The 20,835-nt window shown below is 54.1% G+C and overlaps 5 protein-coding genes across 7 annotated transcripts; 3 read left to right on the plus strand and 2 right to left on the minus strand.

Annotated features, from left to right (window-relative positions):
• The first annotated feature begins 214 nt into the window (after nt 1-214).
• Syvn1 (synoviolin 1) lies at nt 215-7,967 on the plus strand. Of its 2 annotated transcripts, none has more exons than XM_075973215.1 (16): nt 215-1,316; nt 2,133-2,281; nt 2,500-2,592; nt 2,678-2,830; nt 2,923-2,971; nt 3,362-3,465; nt 4,025-4,151; nt 4,242-4,341; nt 4,432-4,497; nt 4,591-4,707; nt 4,784-4,947; nt 5,211-5,339; nt 5,427-5,582; nt 5,667-5,853; nt 6,592-6,737; nt 6,809-7,967. In XM_075973215.1, the coding sequence occupies exons 2-16, from the start codon at nt 2,150-2,152 to the stop codon at nt 6,916-6,918; spliced, it is 1,833 nt and encodes a 610-aa protein (XP_075829330.1). In that variant the 5' UTR covers nt 215-1,316; nt 2,133-2,149; the 3' UTR covers nt 6,919-7,967. The 2 variants fall into 2 exon arrangements, with proteins under 2 accessions (XP_075829330.1, XP_075829329.1); XM_075973214.1 differs by having other exon boundaries at nt 426-529.
• Nucleotides 7,870-11,421, minus strand: Mrpl49 (mitochondrial ribosomal protein L49). The gene is made up of 4 exons (XM_075973216.1): nt 11,281-11,421; nt 10,571-10,721; nt 8,957-9,081; nt 7,870-8,868 (listed from the first exon to the last, which is right to left on the minus strand). Exons 1-4 carry the CDS (start codon nt 11,383-11,385, stop codon nt 8,722-8,724), a joined length of 528 nt encoding a protein of 175 aa, XP_075829331.1. The 5' UTR covers nt 11,386-11,421; the 3' UTR covers nt 7,870-8,721.
• Nucleotides 11,422-11,492: 71 nt separating this feature from the next.
• Nucleotides 11,493-13,147, plus strand: Fau (FAU ubiquitin like and ribosomal protein S30 fusion). 2 transcript variants are annotated; one of them, XM_075973217.1, is made up of 5 exons: nt 11,493-11,624; nt 11,866-11,948; nt 12,049-12,193; nt 12,758-12,813; nt 12,975-13,147. In XM_075973217.1, the coding sequence occupies exons 2-5, from the start codon at nt 11,874-11,876 to the stop codon at nt 13,098-13,100; spliced, it is 402 nt and encodes a 133-aa protein (XP_075829332.1). In that variant the 5' UTR covers nt 11,493-11,624; nt 11,866-11,873; the 3' UTR covers nt 13,101-13,147. The 2 variants fall into 2 exon arrangements, with proteins under 2 accessions (XP_075829332.1, XP_075829333.1); XM_075973218.1 differs by having other exon boundaries at nt 11,563-11,691.
• A 1,391-nt stretch (nt 13,148-14,538) lies between these two features.
• On the plus strand, nt 14,539-15,863 carry Znhit2 (zinc finger HIT-type containing 2). The gene has a single exon (XM_075973221.1). The coding sequence runs from the start codon at nt 14,618-14,620 to the stop codon at nt 15,815-15,817; it is 1,200 nt and encodes a 399-aa protein (XP_075829336.1). The 5' UTR covers nt 14,539-14,617; the 3' UTR covers nt 15,818-15,863.
• A 525-nt stretch (nt 15,864-16,388) lies between these two features.
• Nucleotides 16,389-20,788, minus strand: Tm7sf2 (transmembrane 7 superfamily member 2). Its single transcript, XM_075973222.1, has 10 exons — nt 20,567-20,788; nt 20,021-20,217; nt 19,872-19,926; nt 19,386-19,580; nt 19,204-19,307; nt 17,619-17,738; nt 17,364-17,532; nt 17,085-17,165; nt 16,878-17,000; nt 16,389-16,710 (listed from the first exon to the last, which is right to left on the minus strand). The coding sequence occupies exons 1-10, from the start codon at nt 20,616-20,618 to the stop codon at nt 16,550-16,552; spliced, it is 1,257 nt and encodes a 418-aa protein (XP_075829337.1). The 5' UTR covers nt 20,619-20,788; the 3' UTR covers nt 16,389-16,549.
• Between the last annotated feature and the right edge of the window lie 47 nt (nt 20,789-20,835).

Below are 20,835 nucleotides of genomic sequence, written 5' to 3' on the forward strand. Positions count from 1 at the left end.
AGCTGTATTAAAGGGTCATAGCATCAGGAAGGTTGAGGACACTGCGATAAGACCAGCGGGTGGTGGCGAAGCTGGCAGAGACCAAGAGCACAGGGACATAGGGGCAGACAGACCCTAAAGACTCCTAGGATTGGCTTTGTTAAGCCTCTGAGTCTGCAGTGAGTCCGCCTTAAAAACGGGAGGTGTACAAACACACACACACACACACACACACACACACAGATGATAAACTTGGGTGACGAGCGACTTTATGGGTTAATAATTCAGGACACAAGGTAGACACTTTAGGTCTCCATTCTGTTCGCGACTACAGTGATTGCCTGAGCCCTAAGTTGCGACTGAAACAGCGGACTGCTCAGAACCGAGGGTCGTGGCTACTATCCAGGAAGGAACACGCGTGCTGATTGAGCGCTTGGGATGCTGAAGTCAACTTCTCCGCACAGAACTCTCCATCCAAGCCTCGGAAGAACTGGAGCTCTGATTCTTGTCAGTCCGGACACACCCGAGCGCGGCTCCCTTTGTGGGCGCGGTAAGCGTTCCCCCAGGCAGGATAGGGACCCTCTACCTATGGTCTGCGCTTTCTCCGTCGTCGGCCGCTGGCTGCGGTGGGACCGAGCCCAGAGCAACCCAGTCTACGGACCCTAGCAACCACTCACCTGCTGTTCTCTTTCTATAGGCCAGAATTTTTTCATTCTTTTTCTCATTGGTCCGCGTTACTTTATCAAAACCTATCAGCGGTAGCCACGGGACCCAACGCCTACCCAAACTGCACTGGGGAGGTGACCTAGGAAGACACGTCTGTTTTCTGCATCCAGTTTTCCCAGGAAGCACTTTACTGCTCACCGTGTCGTACCTGTCCCTGGAGTGAGGCGCTGACACATTTTATTTCTTTTATGCCTGACGTAAAGCCTGGTTCTTGCTCGCTCTCCTCCCCCCTCCAAATGGCTCGGCCCGCAGAATACCCCAGCTTCCAGACACTTTGACAGCTGGAGTCTTGCCGGGCTTTAGGGTGATCCTACTACGGTGACTAACAAGAGTGTCGGGGGCGGGGACAGCCCTTTCCTGCAGGGCTTTTGGTCGCGACCACGCGCCCCATCTCTTGCTCGTCCCGGCTGCGTGCGCGCGGGCCCGGAAGCACCGGCGAGATCGCTACGTGCAAAGCTCACTTGGTACAGTCCACTCCGCCGCGCCCCGCGCCGCCGGAAGTGAGGTGTCTTACCCTCGAAGTTCCGGTTCGCAGGGGGTGGGGAGTGTTGTTAACCGGAGCGGCTGCCGCAGTCGCGGTGATTGAGCGGGCTCGCGGCGCTGGGCTCCTGGTGAGTGGGCCGAAGTCTGGTCCAGGCTGTGGTTGGGGTGGGGGGTCGGGGACCAGGACCTTGCCCTTTGGGGTCACTGAGATCAGCCCGTCCCCCAGCGTTCCGCCGCTAGTTTTCGGCCTGTCAGATGGCTGTAGACCTCAGGCGGCGGCGCGGCCACTGTTCCAGAGGCCGGGCTCCGCCTGAGTCGTTTGCAACTCCTAGCGCTCACAGGTGCGCGGCTTCGAGGCGACCGGGTGGTTCTCGGTCCCGCCGCTGCACCCTGCTGGTCGGCCGTTTCTCCGGTGCTCGGAGTGGACACTGCTCGGGGGGCTGGGAGGGGGGTGCCAGGGTTCCAGACTGACGTACCCCGCAGGGCGCGCGTCTACGCTGACCACCCTGACACAGCTGTCACGGACGGTTCCGCCTCCCAGGCTGCGCCTTCTGCGTCTTGCCTTCTCCCAGCCAGGCCCAGCGTTCCCGCCTCTAAAGCCTATCTATCATCCCAGCTCCCACAGAGGGTCGTCTGCAGGAGCCCCCCTCCTCCCAACATTGCTGCTTTGCCTCTTTGACTCCCTAGAGGAGGCGGCTTGGCAGGCAGCGTGGAAAGAGCCCTAGATTTGAAATGAGACTGACCCAAGTTCCAGGCCTTGCATCAGTGCGAGCCTTTAACCCTTGAGTCCCTGTTTCTTGCTTGTGAAATCGGGAGTATATCCTGTTCTGAATCTAATGGCTGTCAGGCCGAAATGAGAGTTTACCCCTACTTCTGACACTCGGCCAGGGACTGTGCTAGGTTTGCACAGCATGGACATGACAAATATAATTTTCCTTGTGCAGGTCTCTGGGCCAGGGCAATGTTCCGCACCGCAGTGATGATGGCGGCCAGCCTGGCACTGACTGGGGCAGTGGTGGCTCATGCCTACTACCTCAAACACCAGTTCTACCCCACTGTGGTGTATTTGACCAAGTCCAGCCCCAGCATGGCAGTGAGTTCTGGGCTCAGTGAGGGAGGATTGCCCAGGGTGGGAAGGCAATGTCTGTGTGGGTCAGAGACAGGGCTATATGTCATAGTAGGGGAGACATAGCCATTGGCTGCCTAACTTGGAATAATCTATGACGAGACTTGAGAGCATGTCAGAATGATGAGCCCCAGGCTGAAGAAAGCAGAAAACAACCTCGAACTATGGCTTTCCCCCACTCCTAGGTCCTGTACATCCAGGCCTTTGTCCTTGTCTTCCTCTTGGGCAAAGTGATGGGCAAGGTGTTCTTTGGGCAGCTGAGGGCAGCCGAGATGGAGGTAATATGTTGGTGGCCCCAAAGGACAGGGTCCAGAGCCAGGCAAAGAATGACTGGGTTCCATATCGTCCCATCTCAACCCATAGCACCTTCTGGAGCGGTCCTGGTACGCTGTCACCGAAACCTGTTTGGCCTTCACTGTTTTTCGGGATGACTTCAGTCCTCGTTTCGTGGCACTCTTTACTCTCCTCCTCTTCCTCAAGTGTTTCCATTGGTTGGCTGAGGACCGTGTGGACTTTGTGAGTTGGGAGTGGCTGAGGGCCATGCTGGTGGACGGGGGCATAGGGTGACCCCAAGCATCTTGACGGTGTCCCTCTCTGCTCTGCTGCAGATGGAGCGCAGCCCCAACATCTCCTGGCTTTTCCACTGCCGCATTGTCTGTAAGTGAGACTCATGAAGAGGAAGGGGCTGCTGGAGGGGCATGGTGCCACTGAGAAGGCCAAACCTGTGAGCCAGCACCCCAGAACCCTGTCGCCCTTTGGGACAGCTGGACAGGAAAGATAATTTAAGAAGTTAATTTGCATAATCTCTACCCAGTTCCACTCCAGGGCTTCTAAACTGCCTGGGCCCTCATCTCTCTGCCTTCTCCCCTGGGCCTGGGTTGCCCCAACACCCTGCCTGGGCAAAAGTAGCTCCCAGAGGGCTGATTCCACTTGGGTGTACACATCTCAGTAGACGGCTGGGCCTGTGGCCATGGTGGATGTGAGGGTGGGGCTCTCCTAGAGCAGGAAGTGCTAACCTCACTTCCCTCCATTTGGGGGTCTCCACAGCTCTTCTGTTCCTCCTGGGTATCCTGGACTTCCTCTTCGTCAGCCACGCTTACCATAGCATCCTCACCCGGGGGGCTTCTGTGCAGCTGGTGTTTGGCTTTGAGGTAAAACTTGTTTGAGAGGTTGGGAGGGGGCAAAGTTGAGGTGGGACCGCATGTACTGTGATCAGCCCTTCAAGGGCTTCCTGAGCACCTGTGGTGTCTCCACCCCCATAATGGCCACCAGGGAGCAGCCATCTTTTTCCTCCTGCCCTCATACACTCCTAAATGATTGCAGAAGGGCACAAAAAAAGGCTGATCTGGGCACCTTATCAAGCCTTCCCGGAGGCTGGTGCCACAGCTGGCTATGGGTAGATAGGAGAAAATTGCTGGGTAAATCCCCCAGGAGATGCGTCCCAGCTCACATTTGCTGGGGACTTACCACGTGCCAGGCCTTGAACTGTATGCATGAGTTCTGTTTCCTAATCAACAGAACTGTGTTGTAGGTGACAGTTGATGCTTTGTTTTACAAATGAGCAAACAGAGGTTGAGCCAGTTGCTTTAGTCATAGGCTGGGAGGACCCCACCTGTGTCCAAAGCCTGTGTTGGCACCACTGGTACCTGCTGTACATGGCTAGAGCAAGGGGATGCTGGAGCTTACATGCGCCTCGTGTCCTCCCTCCAGTATGCCATTCTGATGACCATGGTGCTCACCATCTTCATCAAGTATGTGCTGCACTCCGTGGACCTCCAGAGCGAGAACCCCTGGGACAATAAGGCTGTATACATGCTCTACACGGAGCTGTTCACAGGTGACAGGGGCTGGGGCCTCTCCTGATCCACGCCAGCATCCTGCGTGCCTGCAGCTCTGTGGCCAGCCGTGCTCTCCCTTTCCTCCCCAGGCTTCATCAAAGTCCTGCTGTACATGGCCTTCATGACCATCATGATCAAGGTGCACACCTTCCCACTCTTCGCCATTCGGCCCATGTACCTGGCTATGAGGTGGGTCCAGCCTGTCCCGTCCCTGTCCCTTCCCTGTCCCAGACTGCTCTCCCCACCTGCCTGCCTGCACTCACGGACTTGTCTCTTCAGGCAGTTCAAGAAAGCTGTGACAGACGCCATCATGTCTCGCCGAGCCATCCGCAACATGAACACACTGTAAGTGGGCTCATCCTGACGACTCTCCCAAACTCACCCTGATCACTTTGCTCCAGGTTCTGGTCCTGACATGTGCTCTGACATGTTATCCAGGTACCCAGATGCCACCCCCGAGGAGCTGCAGGCAATGGACAACGTCTGCATCATCTGCCGAGAGGAAATGGTGACAGGCGCTAAGAGACTGCCCTGCAACCACATCTTCCATACAAGGTGGGACAGGGTCTGGGGGACTGCATATGCACAGGCTCATGGGGACCTGCTCATCACTGCCTGATCTTGCTCCCAGCTGCCTGCGCTCCTGGTTCCAGCGGCAGCAGACCTGCCCGACCTGCCGTATGGATGTTCTGCGGGCATCTTTGCCAGCCCAGTCCCCGCCACCCCCTGAGCCTGCTGACCAAGGAGCACCCCCTGCTCCTCATCCTCCACCACTGCTGCCACAGCCTCCCAACTGTAAGTAGTTCATTTGCCCTCAGATGACCTTCCCTGCCTTCAGGTACTTGCCTTGGGCTGGGTATTGACAAAGCTGGGGAATCCCAAATGTCTGCCCTCCAGAAGCTCATTCTGGGCAGGAAGGGGTGAGAAGATGAGAAATAGATAAATGGCCAGTGGTAAGCTGGGGGCCTGTAGGCGTGGAAGTCAGCTCCTAGCCGCACATCATGCTTGGGAGTAGGAACTCCCGCTCACTCCTCTTCTCACTGCCGTTTTCTCCGCAGTCCCCCAGGGCCTCCTGCCTCCTTTCCCTCCAGGCATGTTCCCACTGTGGCCCCCAATGGGTCCCTTTCCACCAGTCCCACCTCCCCCAAGCTCAGGAGAGGCTGCAGCTCCTCCGTCCACCAGTGCAGGTGAGCCTTTTGCATGCTAAGGCAGCTGGGAGTGGCAGAGCCACATCTGGAGACCTGGAGACTGATTTTTGTTTTGTGCTTTGTCAGCTGTTTCTCGGCCCAGTGGAACAGCCACCACCACAGCTGCTGGTACCAGTACCTCTGCCCCAGCATCTGGTTCTGCCCCTAGCCCAGAGGCTGCCCCTGCCCCTGGCTTCCCCTTCCCTCCTCCTTGGATGGGTATGCCCCTGCCCCCACCTTTTGGTAAGTTGGCTACTCTCTGGGATGTTCAGGGTAATGAGGTCAGGCCCAGGTAGCTCAGACTAACTAACCTCTGCCTCCTGCCAGCCTTCCCCCCAATGCCTGTGCCCCCTGCGGGCTTTGCCGGCCTGACCCCAGAGGAGCTGCGGGCGCTGGAGGGCCATGAACGGCAGCACCTGGAGGCCCGGCTGCAGAGTCTGCGCAACATACACACGCTACTGGATGCTGCCATGCTGCAAATCAACCAGTACCTCACTGTGCTGGCCTCCTTGGGGTATGCATGCCAGATTCTAGTAGAGCTCAAAAAAGGTCCTGTAGTTTGTGACATTTGTCTTCCCTGTACCGTGCGATACATTCTGCTGCCTTGGGCCACCTATCTACAGGCGCGTCTGGGAGCTCTTGGTCATGCCTAGCGCTTTCCTTCAAAGACTTGCATGCACAGCTGTATAGAGCCGATGTTTATTAGTGAGCTGACTTTGGAATTTAGTCCCGTTTTTCTAAACTCCGGTTATTCCTGACATTAGCTGCTACAGCTCATCACCTCAGGAAGCAGATAGTGGAAAGTCACTTCAGGCCAGCCTCTTCCATGTTCAAGTGCTAATCTCACTGCTTGCTTGCTTTATGTTGGAATAGGGGTGGAAGAGAAACCAAATTCCCAGTCATAGGTGACATGTGCAAAGGGCTGGTAGGTAGCTGTAGTCCAAGGCTTGAGCACTCCGACTTACCCACTAAACACCCTCTAAGGTGCCCAGCTCCCTAGGTGGAGACGGAGGAGAACATGACACAGGTCAGCTGTCTCTGCCGGCAAGTGATTTACAATCCATGGGGCTAAGTCACCTGAGACTCGAACCCACATGTGTTCATTTAGGTCCGCTTTTCACAAGAATTCAAAGACAGCTTGCCTTAGAGCTTGTCCTGCAAGGCTCATGGTGGTGGTGGTGTTTGGTGGTGGGAAGATCTGTCTAACCCAGGATGCCAAGGTCAAGGCCTCTTTTGTCCCTTCTCTTGCCAGGCCCCCCAGGCCAGCTACTTCAGTCAACCCCACTGAAGAGGCTGCCTCTGCAGTGGTATCTGCTGCCCCCTCCACCAGCGTCCCCAGCTCTGAGGCCCTATCCCCTGGAGCCTCCTCACCAGCCCCTGAAGCTGAGAAGCCTCCGGGTAGGTGTGGTTAACCTTGAGGGGTGAGGATAAAGGACTCTCTGGGTTCCACTTGTGACCTATCTGTCCAGCTCCTGAGTTGGTGGGCGCTGCAGAGGAGCTTCCTGAGGACGGAGAGCCTGACGCTGCAGAACTCCGCCGGCGTCGCCTGCAAAAGCTGGAGTCCCCTGTTGCCCACTGACACTGCCCAGACCTGGCCCTGCTCTCGAGTGGCCCTCTCTGGAACACATCCTGCCACCAAGTGCCAGCTCCCTCTGTCTGTACCGGGGAGTAACCCCCAGCTGAGAAAGAAGTGGCAGGATCTCTGAGGCCAAGTAAAAGTGGCTGGGTTCATAGTTGATCCGTCCTGATGGCCCTGGCAGCCAGGTGGAGATGTTGGTCAGCTCTAACCTTCCTCTATCACTTGTGCTGTGTTCTGCTGGGGGCTTGGAAGTAGAGGCTCAACCAGTGGGAAGCTCCTCTCTGCTTTCGGGAAGAAGGTGAAGCCCCTCCAAGCTCTGCTTGTGAGTGTGGGACCATGCTGCCGTGCCGAACAGTATTACTTGTTCTCAAGTGTGTACATCCGAGGGGCTGAAGACAGACCAGAACCTGCCCTGCCCTCCTGCCTAGATGGACACCGGTCTCCTTCCTCTACCCCAATCTCAGAAGCCCCTTTGTGGTGGTGGCTGTGCCCCCTAAGCCCTGTGGCATTTCCATGTCTTACTGGCAACCACACAACTCAGGGAAAGGAGTGCCTGGGGGTGGGGGACAAGCGGGCAGCACTGAGGGACCCTGTCCTGCCCCTCCCCAGGCTCTTTCCCCCCCCCATCTCACCCAGCAGCCACTGCCTGGTGGGCCTGGCTGAGGGTGTGTGCTGCTCCTTAACCACTGCTCCCCACAATCCAAGGCAGGCCACCTCCAACCCGTGGGACTCGAGTTCAGGATTGGAACTATTTCTGTACCTAGTGGATTTGGGCTTACTTTTGTCTTTTTGATTTGAATGCTTGACCCCAGGAAGGAAGAGCAGGTGTGAGGCTTGGTACCTGAACTTTCCTGTTTAGAACAGGCTCTGGGCCATGCAGGGACCATGGAGCCAAGGCCTAGCTGCTTCTGTCTTTCTTCCTTTTGGTTATGTGTTACAGGAGTTTCTGGAGACAGTTTCAGATGATTATTTAATTTGTAAATATTGTACAAATTTTAATAGCTTAAATTGTATATACAGCCAAATAAAAACTTGCATTAATGACTGGTGGGGCTTGTAACTTAGGGCGAGGCTCCTTTTCCGTGCCCAGCCTGTAGACTCATGACTGATCTGTGGTCTCCTAGAATGAGGATGCCAAAGTCACTGAGGAACTAGACATCCGTCTTCCACATGGAGAACCTTAGGTCTGAAGTCTCAAGCAGGGCAGCCAGGATCTGAATGCTGCTTAACCAATTAAATGGTGAAGTTGGACAAATGGCTGATATTAGATGAGACAGCAGGATGAAAAGACTTCATTTTCTTGTCTTCAAACTTCTATAAAGCTGATTCCAGGACAGCAGGGTGATGTCCCCAACCCTATTATACACACTCAGAACCTAAGATATTCTTTTGTCTGTCTTGTCCGTTGCAGTCCATGTCATTGTCCTGTGTTGTCTGTGTGTTTTCCACATTTGCTACCAAGACTAGTCTGGCTTACAGCAAAAGCTCCAGAAAATGAAGGATGCATGTCCCCAGAACAGGGTTGGGTGGCTGTCTCCAGAGTGGCTCACTTAAGAAGTGCACCACAGTGTTTAAAGAGACAGCAGTTGATGTCTCTCGCTAGCTTGACTGTGTCTTATGGACTCCCACATTGAATAGCTCTCCCCAAGTGGACATGTAAACACCAAGGTCTTTTTCTTCTTTATGAAGCAAGGACTGATCTCAAAGCTCTTTAGGTACTTTTGAATCCCATTCCAGAGACTCCAAATCCACTTCCATGAATGCCAGTCTGTGGAGGAACTGCCATGGGGCTATCAGCATATCTCAGAAGCCTTTCTCAAGAAGCCAGGCTTTAAGCTGCTCATCAAAGTAGCCCTTGATTCGAAGAGTCCCTGTCACCTCATTAACCTGGGTGATGGGTGTTCTTCCCAGCTGTGGGCTCAGAAACTCTTCCACGTCCTTCTGTAGAGCCTGGGGAAAGAACTCCAGTTAACAGTTTCCAATTCCAGGGCTCCTTCCCTCCAGCCTGGAAGGATCAGGACAGACCCAAGTCACTTACCCAGATGTTCCCCTCCACCTTCCGGATCACGGTCATCTGTCGGTTGCCATGTGTAATGTCCTTGTAGACAGGGATGTTATGCATCCGGGATCGTCGAACAAAGTAGGGCAAGTTGGGAGGGGGATCTGTAAAGGAGTACGGTATAGGAAGCCAGCTTATCCTAGGCTTAAGCCAAGGCCCTTCCCCTCACAAAAACTACAAAGGGTTATGGCGGCGGGGGGTGGGGGTGGGGGTGGTGGTGGTGGTGTCTGCTTTGAGACAGACAAGGTCTGCTGTACCTGACTACGGAGGGTTGTTAAGTCCTATTGGAGAAAACTACTTCTGACTTCAGGGCATCTCCTCTGTCCTTCAGTTTATAGCCAGGATGGAATATTCCCCTTAGTGCTTTAAAATCCCACCCAGGTCTGCTACCATTTAAATCTCAAAAAGTGAAGCGCTGGGCATGACTGTTCATGCCTAGAATATACAGGTAGTTCAAGGTTAGTCTGGGCCACATTAGACACTGTCTCAAAAAGAAAAATCAGAAGCCAGGTAAAGTGGTGCACGCCTTTAATTCCATCATTCGGGAGGCAGAAGTAGGTAAATCTCTGTAGTTAAGGCCAGCCTGGTCAACAAATGGAGTTATAGGACGGCCAAGGCTGTTACACAGGGAAACCCTATCTCAGGGGGTAAAAAAATCAGATATGGTAGCACATTTCTTTAATCCCAGCAGAGGGAAGGTGGTGGATCTTTGAGTTTGGGGCCCACACCTTTAATCCCAGCACTCAGGAGGCAGAGACAGATGAATCTCTGTGAGATCGAGACCCGCCTGGTCTACAGAGCGAGTTCCAGGTCAGCCAAGGCTACAACAGAGAAATCCTGTCTCGAAAAAAGAAAAACAACAAAAAAAGTATTTATTCCCTGATCCTAGGGGAAACTCCCTCTAGAGGACTACTCTCTTCTATTAACCCAATGAGGTTAATAATTATGTAACAGAGAGATGGGAATTAAAGGGGTTCTTTTGGTTTGGTTTGCTAGGGTTTTTGTTGTTTTGGTTTTTTGAGACAGGGTTTCTCTAGATCGGGCTGGCCTCGAACTCACAGAGATTGGTATGTCTCTGACTCGCGAGTGCTGGGATTAAAGACTAAAGACGTGCGCCACCTCCAGCCGGCCTACACCTTGAAGTGGCAGTGGGATTTTATAAGCATAATCACACACTGGAGTTTGTAGAAAAGGTTTTATATGCTGAGCAGATTACACTCATTTTGTTGAATTTGAGGTTAGAAGAAGCTAAATGACTATTAAAGTCAAACCAACAATGAAGGGCAAAGCCGAATTCAAACAGACTACCTTTTGCTAAACTGCATTCTCTATTGTACATGGTCAGTTGGTCTGGAAGAAGAGAAATCCAAACACACAGGTCTTCTTTCTCTATGCTTTCTCATTACAAGGGAAGACTTCACCCCAGTAAAATAGAGTTCTTCTACTCTTGGGCCCTTCCCTGAGGATGAGACAATACTAATCCACCTACATCTGAACAGCACTCCTAAATCCACTGTGAAGTCCAAAGACTCAGCTGGGGCAAAGGACCTTCCTGGTCTACAGCCTTCAAACTCCTCCCATCACTCAGCTTACCTCTGGGAGGCTGCCAGCCACTGGGAGTGGGATAATGTTTATGCTTTGGTGGCTCTGGGATTTTGGTGGGGGGGAACAGACGCTCCACAAACTGGTATTCATCCACAGACTCCACAAAGCTGGGGTTATCAGGATGCCCCTGGGTTTGGCTCTAAAGCAAAACAAACCATCTTTCCATTAGTTCACACAACACGGAAGGTCTTTAGAAGGTAAAGAAACAGGCAAAAGGAACAACGTATGTAAAAGACCTGCGCTGGGAAAGCACCAGACATTTTTCCAGAGTGCAAGGTATCGGGAGGGACTGGAGAAATAGCTCAAACGTCTGATCCCAAGATTTCTAGAGGACTCAGATAGCAAACAGCATATTTAGAAAAGCTAATTAATCATAAGATCAATCAATATAGTATTCTTCAGCAATTTGTTCTGTTGGTGTTGGAACTCTCTAACTCCGAATAAGGTGCTTGAGCCGATCGGGCACCGAGCCGGGACGGGCAGCTGCTCTCGGTCCTAACCAACTCGAGGTATGCAGCAGCCCTATTCCAAAACCCGGACTACCCAGGCTCTGCCACCGGCCCTCTCCTCACTGCACATACCCTCGAGACAACCCGAGTATACAGGAAAACCTAGGCCTCGTAGGGCATGCGGAGATCAGAGTTGTCATGAGCAACAGGCTCACACGCAGCCTTTTGCCCTCCGCTCCGAACTCTCACCAGTTGCCGAAGCGCGTAGCTCCACCGGAGGCAGCACCCCCAGTCTCGCAGAGCGGGTCGGAACACAGTCGCTGCCATCTTTGATTGACCCACTGTGCGTGCCATCTGCGCGCGCAACCGGCTCGGCCCCGCCCCCTCCCGCGCGCTCCGCCCACAGAGCAAGACGCCTGTGTAATGCGTAAGTGGGCCGGCTAGGTCGGCGGTGGGCGGTACCAATACTAGCAACAGCGCGGTCGCGCACCAGTGACGTGCCACGCAGCAGGCGGTGAGGACGTGCGCGCTCCTGCTTCTTCCTCTTTCTTGACTCCATCTTCGCGGCAGCAGCCTCGGCGTCCGCGGGTTAGGTGAGACTCGGGGGGGGGGGCAGCTGTCCCTGTTGCGCTCGGGAGCGGGCCGTCTGCGGCCTCAGAGGTGCGGGGAAGTCAGAGGACAAGGGCTGTTCCGCGGCCTTGTCTCCGATCGCGTTCAGGTCCCTGGCGAGCCCGGCCTAACGCATGTGAGACGGCGCGCTTGCCCGCACCGCTTCCCGTCCGCCTGCCTTCCGGGACGCCAATTCCCTTCTCTCAGAAACCTTTCTTTTTTCAGTCGCCAACATGCAGCTCTTCGTACGCGCCCAGAAACTACACACCCTCGAGGTGACCGGCCAAGAAACGGTCGCCCAGATCAAAGTAAGTATATAAAGCCCTTTGACTCGACCTAACTGCTCTTTTATCCCCAGGTCCTCAGCTAAAACTTGTCTACTTTGAATCGTTCGGTTTTTGTCTGTAGGCTCATGTGACCTCACTGGAAGGCATTGCCCCGGAGGATCAAGTCCTGCTTCTGGCTGGCTCGCCGCTGGAGGATGAGGCCACCCTAGGCCAGTGTGGCGTGGAAGCTCTGACCACTTTGGAAGTAGCTGGCCGCATGCTGGGAGGTAACTGCTTTTTCCCTGTGAACTAATGGGATGCGTGTAACTAAAGCATGGGACAGCTCATTTCTGTGGCAGTACACTTGTGTCTTCTATGGTTTGGTTCTAAAAGGTATTTCAGTCTCTAATCATACTGGTTCTCAGTGTCCCCACTAAAATCAGAATCCAGTTGTGTGGTAGGCGTGTACGCCTTTAATCTTGGGAGGCAGAGACAGGCAGGACAGCCAAGGCTGTACAGAGAAACCGTGTCAGAAGGAAAGACAGTAATAATCAAACTCGGGATTATGAGGCTCTCAGAGTGCTCTGGTCTTTGTTTGTATGTAGATGTTAGCTAAGGATACAGAGTCCTTGCTTTAGTATCAAACCCTCAGCACTAAGTAAACTGGCCACAGTGACATTGAGATGGGAACCAACCTGGGTTAGCTGTTCTGTGACCCCATCTCCAGCCTCTGCAGCTTGGTTTCATTTCTTGTTGGGGCCCCAGATTTGTCATTAGAAGCCTAAGAGTAAGTAAGCAAGTTGTTCTGGGCAGGGCGTTGCTTCTTACCTGCTGCGTTTCTCCTTACACAGGTAAAGTTCATGGTTCCCTGGCCCGTGCTGGAAAAGTGAGAGGTCAAACTCCCAAGGTGCGTGCCAGAGTTGGTGTATGGACTTTGTTTTTCCTGTTGCAGCAAAGTCAAGGCCTTTGATTTGTCTGTTTGCATTCTTTGATGGAGAGGAGCTGGTGGGAAGGGTGCCAGGCATGGGAGAGGTCAACCAGAGTCTTACAAGTCCTTCCCTTTCCCAGGTAGCCAAGCAGGAGAAGAAGAAGAAGAAGACAGGCCGGGCCAAGCGACGGATGCAGTACAACCGTCGCTTTGTCAACGTTGTGCCCACCTTTGGCAAGAAGAAGGGCCCCAATGCTAATTCCTAAGTCCTATTGTGATCCTGGCAGTCTAATAAAGTCCCTTTGTCCAAACATGTTACTGCTTTCTTCATTTGCAAGGCCTTAGGAAGAAATAGACCTCTTTGGCTAGGGAAGTGCATCTTGATCCTGTTGTTTTGTGGAGGGAAGGGCTTTGGGAGAAGATGAGTCGGTTTTAACTGAATTTAGGACCAGCAGTAGTATCAATAAAATCCAAAGCACAAGAAGCCTGTGAACCCTCAGCTTTGCAAATTGGTGTTTCCTGATTAGATTGACATCCTGATCTTACCTATCACCTAGTCACAGCTGGGGCTTGGCAGCCACCCGAGCAATGGGCTTCCAGTTCACCCAGACCCCACTTTGGAGTAAGGTTGCCTTGCGGGATTCCCCATTCCATTTAAATTTTGTTTTTGGTGGTGGTTTTTAAGATGGTTTCTCTGTAGCTTTGGGGCCTGTTCTGCTACTTGCTCTGTAGACCAGGCTGACCTTGAACTCACAGATCTGCCTGTCTTTGCCTCCAAGTGCTAACACGGTCTAGTTCCGTGACAGCCGAGACTACACAAACTTTGTCTCAGGAAGGAAAAAAAAACAAGCCGGATGGTGGTCGCACACACCTTTAATCCCAGTATTTGGGAGAAAGAGACAGGCCTCTAAATTCAAGGCCACCCTGGTCTACAGCCAAGGCTGTTAACACGGAGACACCCTGTCCCGGAAAGCAAAAAAAAAAGGGGGGGGGATTAAATTTCAGCACATCTTTGGGGACGGGTTGCCCATTGTTTTTAAGACAGGGTCTCATGTAGCCCCAGACTGGCCTCAATTTGTTGATGTGGTGTGTATCTTCTCTCCAGATCCGTTACCAAGTGGCTTATGATTTAATTCTTGGGGAGTTTTATTATTTGGGTTTTTTTTTTTCTCACTATGTAGCTCTGACTATCCCGGAACTCACTATGTAGTCCTCAAACGCAAAGAAATCAGCCTGCCTCTAGTGACCTGATGCTGGGATAAAGAGCGTGTGTCCCTATTCACGGCTATAACTCTGGGTTGCTTTTTGGTTTTGTTTTGTTTCGATACAGGATTTTTCTGTGTAGCAGCCCTCAGTGTCCTGGAACTAGTTCTTGTAGACCAGGCTGGCCTCGAACTCACAAAGATCCGCCTGCCTCTGCCTCCAGAGTACTGGGATTAAAGACGTGCACCACCACCGCCGGGCGACCCTGAGTTTTTGTTGTTGGCTGGTTGGTTTTGTTTAAAAGATATTTTATTTTTGCACAATTTGGTAAAATCACGGGAAACAAGCTGGACATAACGTTTAACGACATAACTGCGAGCCACCGTGCTGGGAAGCGCTTGACCGGCTTCTGCACATGCCCAAAGGGTTACTCGGGAGCCGGAAGTTACCGAGAAGCCTCGGGAATGTGCTGAAAGGCGACTACGTCGCCCCACGCACAAAGGCGGAAATAACCGAAGAAGCGCCGGAAGTGGCGGGACTGCGGCGGCTGTGTGGTGTCCGGCACGCGGCGCCAGTTGCCATGGAGCCCGTAGGGCTCTGCGGCTTCTGCCCAGACGGAGAAGCGCTGCCGGCGCGCTATACCTGCCCGCGCTGCAACGCTCCCTACTGCTCGCTGCGCTGCTACCGGACGCATGGCTCCTGCGCCGAGAACTTCTACCGCGACCAGGTGCTGCGGGAGCTCCGCGGCCGGAGCGCCTCTCCCAGCCGTCTGGCGGGCGCGCTGCGCCGGCTGCGCGAACAACGCGAGACCGAGGATGAGCCCGAGGAACTAGGCCTGAGGCCCGGCCCGCGGCCGAGCGGCCTTTCTGGACTCTGGGAAGGCTTGGCGCCGGCTGAGAAGGCGGCGTTCGAGCGACTGCTGAGCCGTGGCGAAGCTGGACGCCTTTTGCCTCCTTGGCGGCCCTGGTGGTGGGGCCGCGGGGTTGGCCCGCGTTTTCTGGAGGAGTTGGACCGTGCCCCGGGCAGGGATCTTTCGGAGCCGGAGCCCGCCCCTGCGAGCACCGTGCCCGAATCTGCGGATGATGCCGGCACCGCGGTGCCACTTGCTGAAGACCCCGCGGCCGCTGGGCCGCCCTCGGTGCCCGCCCATATCCCAGCACTAGCCAGTCTGAGCCGCAGCCCGGCCTCGCCGCTCGTGCGCTTCCTGCTGCCCAATGTGCTGTTCGCCTATGCTCACACTCTCGCCCTGTATCACGGAGGGGACGACGACGCTCTGCTCTCTGATTTCTGTGCCACGCTCCTCGATGTTTCTGGAGCCCTGGGCGCCCAGCAAGTCTTTAACTCTACGGAGGAAGCTCTGCAGGCTGCGGCCCACGTGCTGGAAGCGGGCGAACACCCACCTGGACCTCTGGGTACGCGGGGTGCTATGCAAGAGGTTGCTCGCATTCTGCTGGGCGAGGGTCCTGTCAACCAGAAAGGCTACACGCTGAGAGCGCTGGGGCACCTGGCGCAGACCCTGGGCCGTGCCCGAAAACAGGCTGTGGGTAGCGAGGAGCGAAATCGCCTTTACCGGGCTCGGAAGAAGTGCCAGTTCCTGCTGGCCTGGACCAACGAAAATGAAGCTGCCCTCACACCACTGGCTCTAGACTGTGCCAGGGCCCACCGAGAGCATGCTGTCACAGCTGAGGAGATGGCAACCCTTACTGGGGAGCTGGAACGGCTTTGGGGAGGCCCTGTGCCACCTGCTCCAAGGACTCTAATTGAGGAGCTCCCTGGCTGAGATGGATGTCTGTGTTATTAATAAAGATGTCACCGGTCTGCCCAAATGTTGGCAGTACCTCCTTTCTTTTTCTTTTTCTTTTTTTTTTTTTTTTTGGATTTTTCGAGACAGGGTTTCTCTGTGGCTTTTTGGAGCCTGTCCTGGAACTAGCTCTGTAGACCAGGCTGGTCTCGAACTCACAGAGATCCGCCTGCCTCTGCCTCCCGAGTGCTGGGATTAAAGGCGTGCGCCACCATCGCCCTGCGGCAGTACCTTTCTTTTCTTCAAAGACTGCCCTATCCTAGGCTCCCGTGGAGTTACTGTGTAGCTGAGGGTGATCTTGAACTTCTGAGCTTGCCTCCACCTTGACTGTGCTAGGATTACAGGTGTTAGTCACTCTGCAGTGTTGACGACCAGAAGCTTCGTGCATACTAAGCCACTCTCTGAAACTGAGCTACATCCCCCTGAAGTGTCCACTTCAGAGAAGCCAGTTCTTCCACCCACTCAGGCTCTGGACCCACAAACCGCTTTTCAGCTTTCCCTAGTCAGCTGGTCTTCCACCTCTGACCCCAGGATAGAAGAAAAACACAACAAAGTTGAAAACATTTATCCAACAAGTCAAAGTATTTCTGTGTGGAAGCAGTGGTTCCTTGCTTCAAACCTCTTCTGAGGCTAGTCACCCCTGTGGAGCAGAATGGGGGGCACGCCCTTCCCTTGAGGTGTGTTCAGGCCTGCTGCCTAGGTGGGTCTGCTTCAGTAGACGTAGGGTAGGATTCGGTAAGGCACGCGCTTGCAGTACTCCTGCCAGGCCCGGCCGTACTTGCGGAGGCACTGCTGCTCATCTCGGGCCTCGCGGTGCACCAGCAGCGCCGTAAAGTAGAGGAGGTAGAAGTAGGGTAGCAGGTGGGATACCCCTGTAGGGAGGGGCTGCACGATCAGACCCAGCACCCAGGTTGTACAGGCCTTCACATCTAATGGCGCACAGGGTGGCAGGGTTCATCTCCAGCCCCTGATCATCCCTCTGCTAGGTACACCAGACAGCCTCTGTCACCACACCTGATCCAGTCCCAAACCCACTCACCACAGGGCAGGGACCAGGCCAGAGCCATGATGAGGTCTCCCAGGTAGTTGGGGTGACGAACCATACCCCACCATCCAGACACCAGCAGCTGCCGCCCTGTGGCAGTAGGGATGGTTTCCAGACCTGGAGAAAGACAGCTAATGAAGCAGGGAGCCACAGAGCCCTGCCGCTTCATCTTACCTGTCATCCCCAGGAGACCCAGCTCACCAGCCACACTGGGGTCAGACGGATTCTTTCGGAATGTGTTCTTCTGGGAGTTAGCACCACGGAAAATGTAGTAGCCAATAGCTGAGGGAAAGTAAGATCAGGAAGTGAGGTGGAAGTCTAAGTCTTCTGCCTAGCCCTGACCACAAGCCTGTCCAAATCCCAGGCTGTGTTATGATACCCAGGAGCTGGCTCCCACTTCAGAGGAACATCAGCGCCTGGACCTACCTAACAGTAGTGAATAAAGGATGAGAGGGAGGGGATCGAAGGCCTCCTACTGACCCTTAATGAAGCAGATGAGCAAGGCCATGGGCAACCCCAGAGGCTGTGGATGGTAGAGCAGGAACTGGGCCTGCAAGCTGTAGGTGAAGGGTACCCAGGCTAGGTCTCCAAAGGCCAGCATGAAGCCAAATCCATCATGTATTATGTCCATGGTGGTAAGGACAGACTCCTGCAGGGACAGGACCCAGACACACTGGCTTGGTCCAGTTGACATGCTCAGGATCCCGTTCGCCTCCCCTGCCCAATCCACCTCACCTCATACCAGAGGGCGTCCCCCACATACAGCAACTGGAAACCATTGACCAGGCACATGGCCAGTGAAGGACTCCCCCGCAGCTCTGCCTCCTGCATCAGCAGGGCCAGGTTAATGATGACCTGAGGGAGGTGGGGACAGGGCCATTGTCTCTGGGTGGGAGCATCAGAGTACAGTGTCAACCTCTCCCCTTCTCAGCTGTCGGCTCACAGGGATCCAGGCAGAAGCTCTGCCTATACTGCACTTGGGCAGAGGACACAGCCTTGCTAAAGCTCACTCTGCCACTGCCGTGTGAAAATGGGGATAGGCCTGCCTTGAGTTGCTTTTTAAAGAACAGCACAGGGGGCTGGAGAGATGGCTCAGAGGTTAAGAGCTTTGCCTGCTCTTCCAAAGGTCCTGAGTTCAATTCCCAGCAACCACATGGTGGCTCACAACCATCTGTAATGAGGTCTGGTGCTCTCTTCTGGCCTGCAGGCATACACGCAGACAGAATATTGTATACATAATAAATAAATAAATATTTAAAAAAAATAAAGAACAGCACAATGCTTACAGAGCTAAGATTTGCTTGTCGTGACCCTGTCCTTTGCACCCTTGTTTTAGCAGCTTCAGTGGACTGGGTACTGTAACTGTAACTTCTTCGGTTATACTGGCGTGGTACTCTCATTAAGGGTACCTCTAATTTAAAAAAAGGGGGGCCTCAATAAGTAGCCTTGGTTGGCCTGGAACTGTACACTAGGCTGGCCTGGAAGTCACAGAGATCTGCCTGCTTCTGCCTCCTGAGTGCTGGAATTAAAGGTGTGCACCACCACCTAGTCCTCATAGTAATTTTAGAAGAAAACTTCATTCCATCCTGTTTCTCCAGTGAGAAAATAACCTTAGAGTCTGGTATGTGGGCAGGTCAATCCCCAGATCCATGGTGGACCAGGCCTGGTGTAATCCTAGTTTCATGAGTAGCTGAGAGAAGCAGAGGACAGCCTGATTTCGAGACTAGCCTAGGCTATCCTAGTGAGAACTGTTTCAAAACCAGACCAAACTCAAACTCAGATTCATAGAGGGTACTTGGCACTCCTGCCTCTGTGTAAGATCTCCCAGGTGAAAGCAGGGCCTTGCCTGAGTCCCTTTGGGACTCTCTACCAACCGGCCATGGATGTATGATCTTACCCCAAGAACAGCTGCTGTGCTGTCAAGGCTACCAGTGACAAGTTGTTAACTCTGACAAGCCCCTGGAGGTACCTAGCTGCCTTGGCCTTCAAGCAGCCCTTGGTCATTGCCTTTGAAGTCAGTTTGTATTTGACCATGGCATTCAAAGCTCCACATGCTCTCCCAGCCTCCTCCCCCCAGAATCTGTCATCGCTGGCATGCTGTATATATTTAGTTTTGTGGTTTAGGGACTTTGTGTGGTAGCCAAGTGGCTTTTTTTTTTTAAGATTTAGTATTAAAACCCCTCTTGGTCTTAATACTAAAGCAAAACTGTGACTTCATGGCAGAACAACATATTGTTGATTGCCGTCCACCCAACAATGCTAGCCCACCCTGCCCTTCTGGCCCAAGACCAGCATATTAAACCCAGCATGCCCAGCATACCCAGCCGATGAGGCCAGGCCTCAGCTCACAGAAATACTTGAAGTCAAAGGAACCAAGGCGAGGGTTCAGCTCCCGTCCCAGAAAGAAATCATAAATGTGATTTCCTGGGGGAAATAACGGAGAGTGAAGGGCTGGTCTGAATCTCATCTCTCTCACCCCTACCTCACCTGGACCCTACTCACCTGAGTTTCCTCCAGGGGCCAGGGCAGAGACAGGAGCTGCCAAAGCCTTCGCATAGAGAAGGAGGCTGAAGATGAAGCTGGTGAGAGTGGTCGCAAAAGCCATGGGCAGGAGCATTCCAGGGAGTGCTCCCAGGGGCAGCCCGGCTGACACCCCCAGCCCCACCAACACGGCTGTTAGCACCAGAGCCTGGAAGCCTGAACCACAGCAGAGTGAGTCCTGGGATTGCATACGTCCACAGCTACCACAGCACAGAGTAAACCCTGGAGTTGCATCCTTCCACAGACCACACGCGCACACACACAGAAATAGAGTAGCACCATAATTCCACAGACAACACACACTGCACACAGACGTGCCCTGGAGCAGAGTAGCAACGCGAGATTCCCACAGGGAAGCGTGTCATCAGAGCACCTCCGGCTAGACTCGGAACCCACCCCAACCCGTATCACTCAGTCTCAGGGACGGGATGGGGAAGCCCCAGGCACCATTAATAGGGTAGCGCAGACGACTCTTGTCCTTTAATTCCAGCCCTTCGGCCACCTATGGGTATAGGGAAGGTTGTATAAGGGTTGGGGAAGGCTTCTCCCTGGTAGAGCCCTCCCTGTCCCCTCCTCCCCGGTGTTAGAGCGCACACCTTGCGCGCCGGGAGCAGGTAGAGCGCCACCTGCAGACCGAGCCAGATGAACAATAGCAGCAAAACCCGTGGGCTCCACAGCTCCTCCAGCCCAGGCAGGTAAGCAGGTGGGCCCAGGAGCCGCGCAGGGCCCGACCGGGCCGCCAGGAGCAGATGGAACATGGTGGCAGGTAGCAGGAGCAGCATCGCCGTGACGCCTGAGGAGAGGGCCACTGTGTCGCGTGATCGCTCCCCAGAGCACTCCCAAGTCCACAGGCGCTTTGGGTCTCCTGCCTGCTTAGCAGGTTCCTAACGCCATACTCCAACCTTGATTTTCATATTAGTCCTCCCAAAGACCATCCTGCTTTTTCTTCCAAATGTCTCCCATTCCACCAACGCCCTGCTATACGGCTGCCAGCACCGGCCCATCCTCTTCTGCAGACATTCTGCCACCTGCGCACCCCGCCCTTCTGCCTCCAGATTTCCCAAAAGCTTTCTAGCTCGTATCCTACCCCGCTCTCGTTAAGTAGCATCGGTTCAGCCTCCACCCCCAATCTTCCCGTTTACCCAATGGTCCCCCGAATTCCAGTGGGGCCTGGGAGGCCTCACGAGGAGTCATGATCTCTGCTTTGTCGGGAAGCGATGGTTCACAAACGATCAAGGAAACATATCCGGCCCCATCCTGATGGCCTGGTTAAGCTTCTGTCAGGACACTGAGGTGAGACAGCTACAGCGCTTTTCCAGCAATATTTAAATGGACGCGCCCCCTGCCCATCCTGGGCCCAGCACAGCAGCCAATCAGCGCTGGGAGGCGGGACCTCGCTGTCGTCTCAGAA

Source organism: Microtus pennsylvanicus, chromosome 5 (genome assembly GCF_037038515.1).
Source record: "Microtus pennsylvanicus isolate mMicPen1 chromosome 5, mMicPen1.hap1, whole genome shotgun sequence".
NCBI classification, from domain to species: domain Eukaryota; kingdom Metazoa; phylum Chordata; class Mammalia; order Rodentia; family Cricetidae; genus Microtus; species Microtus pennsylvanicus.

Excerpts from the sequence above, each read along its gene's own strand:
- Mrpl49 (XM_075973216.1), bottom strand. The coding sequence starts at position 11,385 with ATGGCACGCACAGTGGGTCAATCAAAGATGGCAGCGACTGTGTTCCGA. Across the intron at positions 10,722-11,280 it reads GCTACGCGCTTCGGCAACTG|AGCCAAACCCAGGGGCATCC; the intron begins GTGAGAGTTCGG and ends GTTTTGCTTTAG. Across the intron at positions 8,869-8,956 it reads AGGTGGAGGGGAACATCTGG|GCTCTACAGAAGGACGTGGA; the intron begins GTAAGTGACTTG and ends TTCTTTCCCCAG.
- Tm7sf2 (XM_075973222.1), bottom strand. The coding sequence starts at position 20,618 with ATGACTCCTCGTGAGGCCTCCCAGGCCCCACTGGAATTCGGGGGACCA. Across the intron at positions 17,533-17,618 it reads GGGACGCCCTCTGGTATGAG|GAGTCTGTCCTTACCACCAT; the intron begins GTGAGGTGGATT and ends CTGTCCCTGCAG. Across the intron at positions 17,166-17,363 it reads GCTCATCTGCTTCATTAAGG|CTATTGGCTACTACATTTTC; the intron begins GTCAGTAGGAGG and ends ACTTTCCCTCAG.
- Fau (XM_075973217.1), top strand. The coding sequence starts at position 11,874 with ATGCAGCTCTTCGTACGCGCCCAGAAACTACACACCCTCGAGGTGACC. Across the intron at positions 11,949-12,048 it reads AAACGGTCGCCCAGATCAAA|GCTCATGTGACCTCACTGGA; the intron begins GTAAGTATATAA and ends TTTTGTCTGTAG. Across the intron at positions 12,194-12,757 it reads AGCTGGCCGCATGCTGGGAG|GTAAAGTTCATGGTTCCCTG; the intron begins GTAACTGCTTTT and ends CTCCTTACACAG.
- Syvn1 (XM_075973215.1), top strand. The coding sequence starts at position 2,150 with ATGTTCCGCACCGCAGTGATGATGGCGGCCAGCCTGGCACTGACTGGG. Across the intron at positions 4,948-5,210 it reads GCTGCCACAGCCTCCCAACT|TCCCCCAGGGCCTCCTGCCT; the intron begins GTAAGTAGTTCA and ends TTTTCTCCGCAG. Across the intron at positions 5,583-5,666 it reads GCCCCTGCCCCCACCTTTTG|CCTTCCCCCCAATGCCTGTG; the intron begins GTAAGTTGGCTA and ends GCCTCCTGCCAG.
- Znhit2 (XM_075973221.1), top strand. The coding sequence starts at position 14,618 with ATGGAGCCCGTAGGGCTCTGCGGCTTCTGCCCAGACGGAGAAGCGCTG.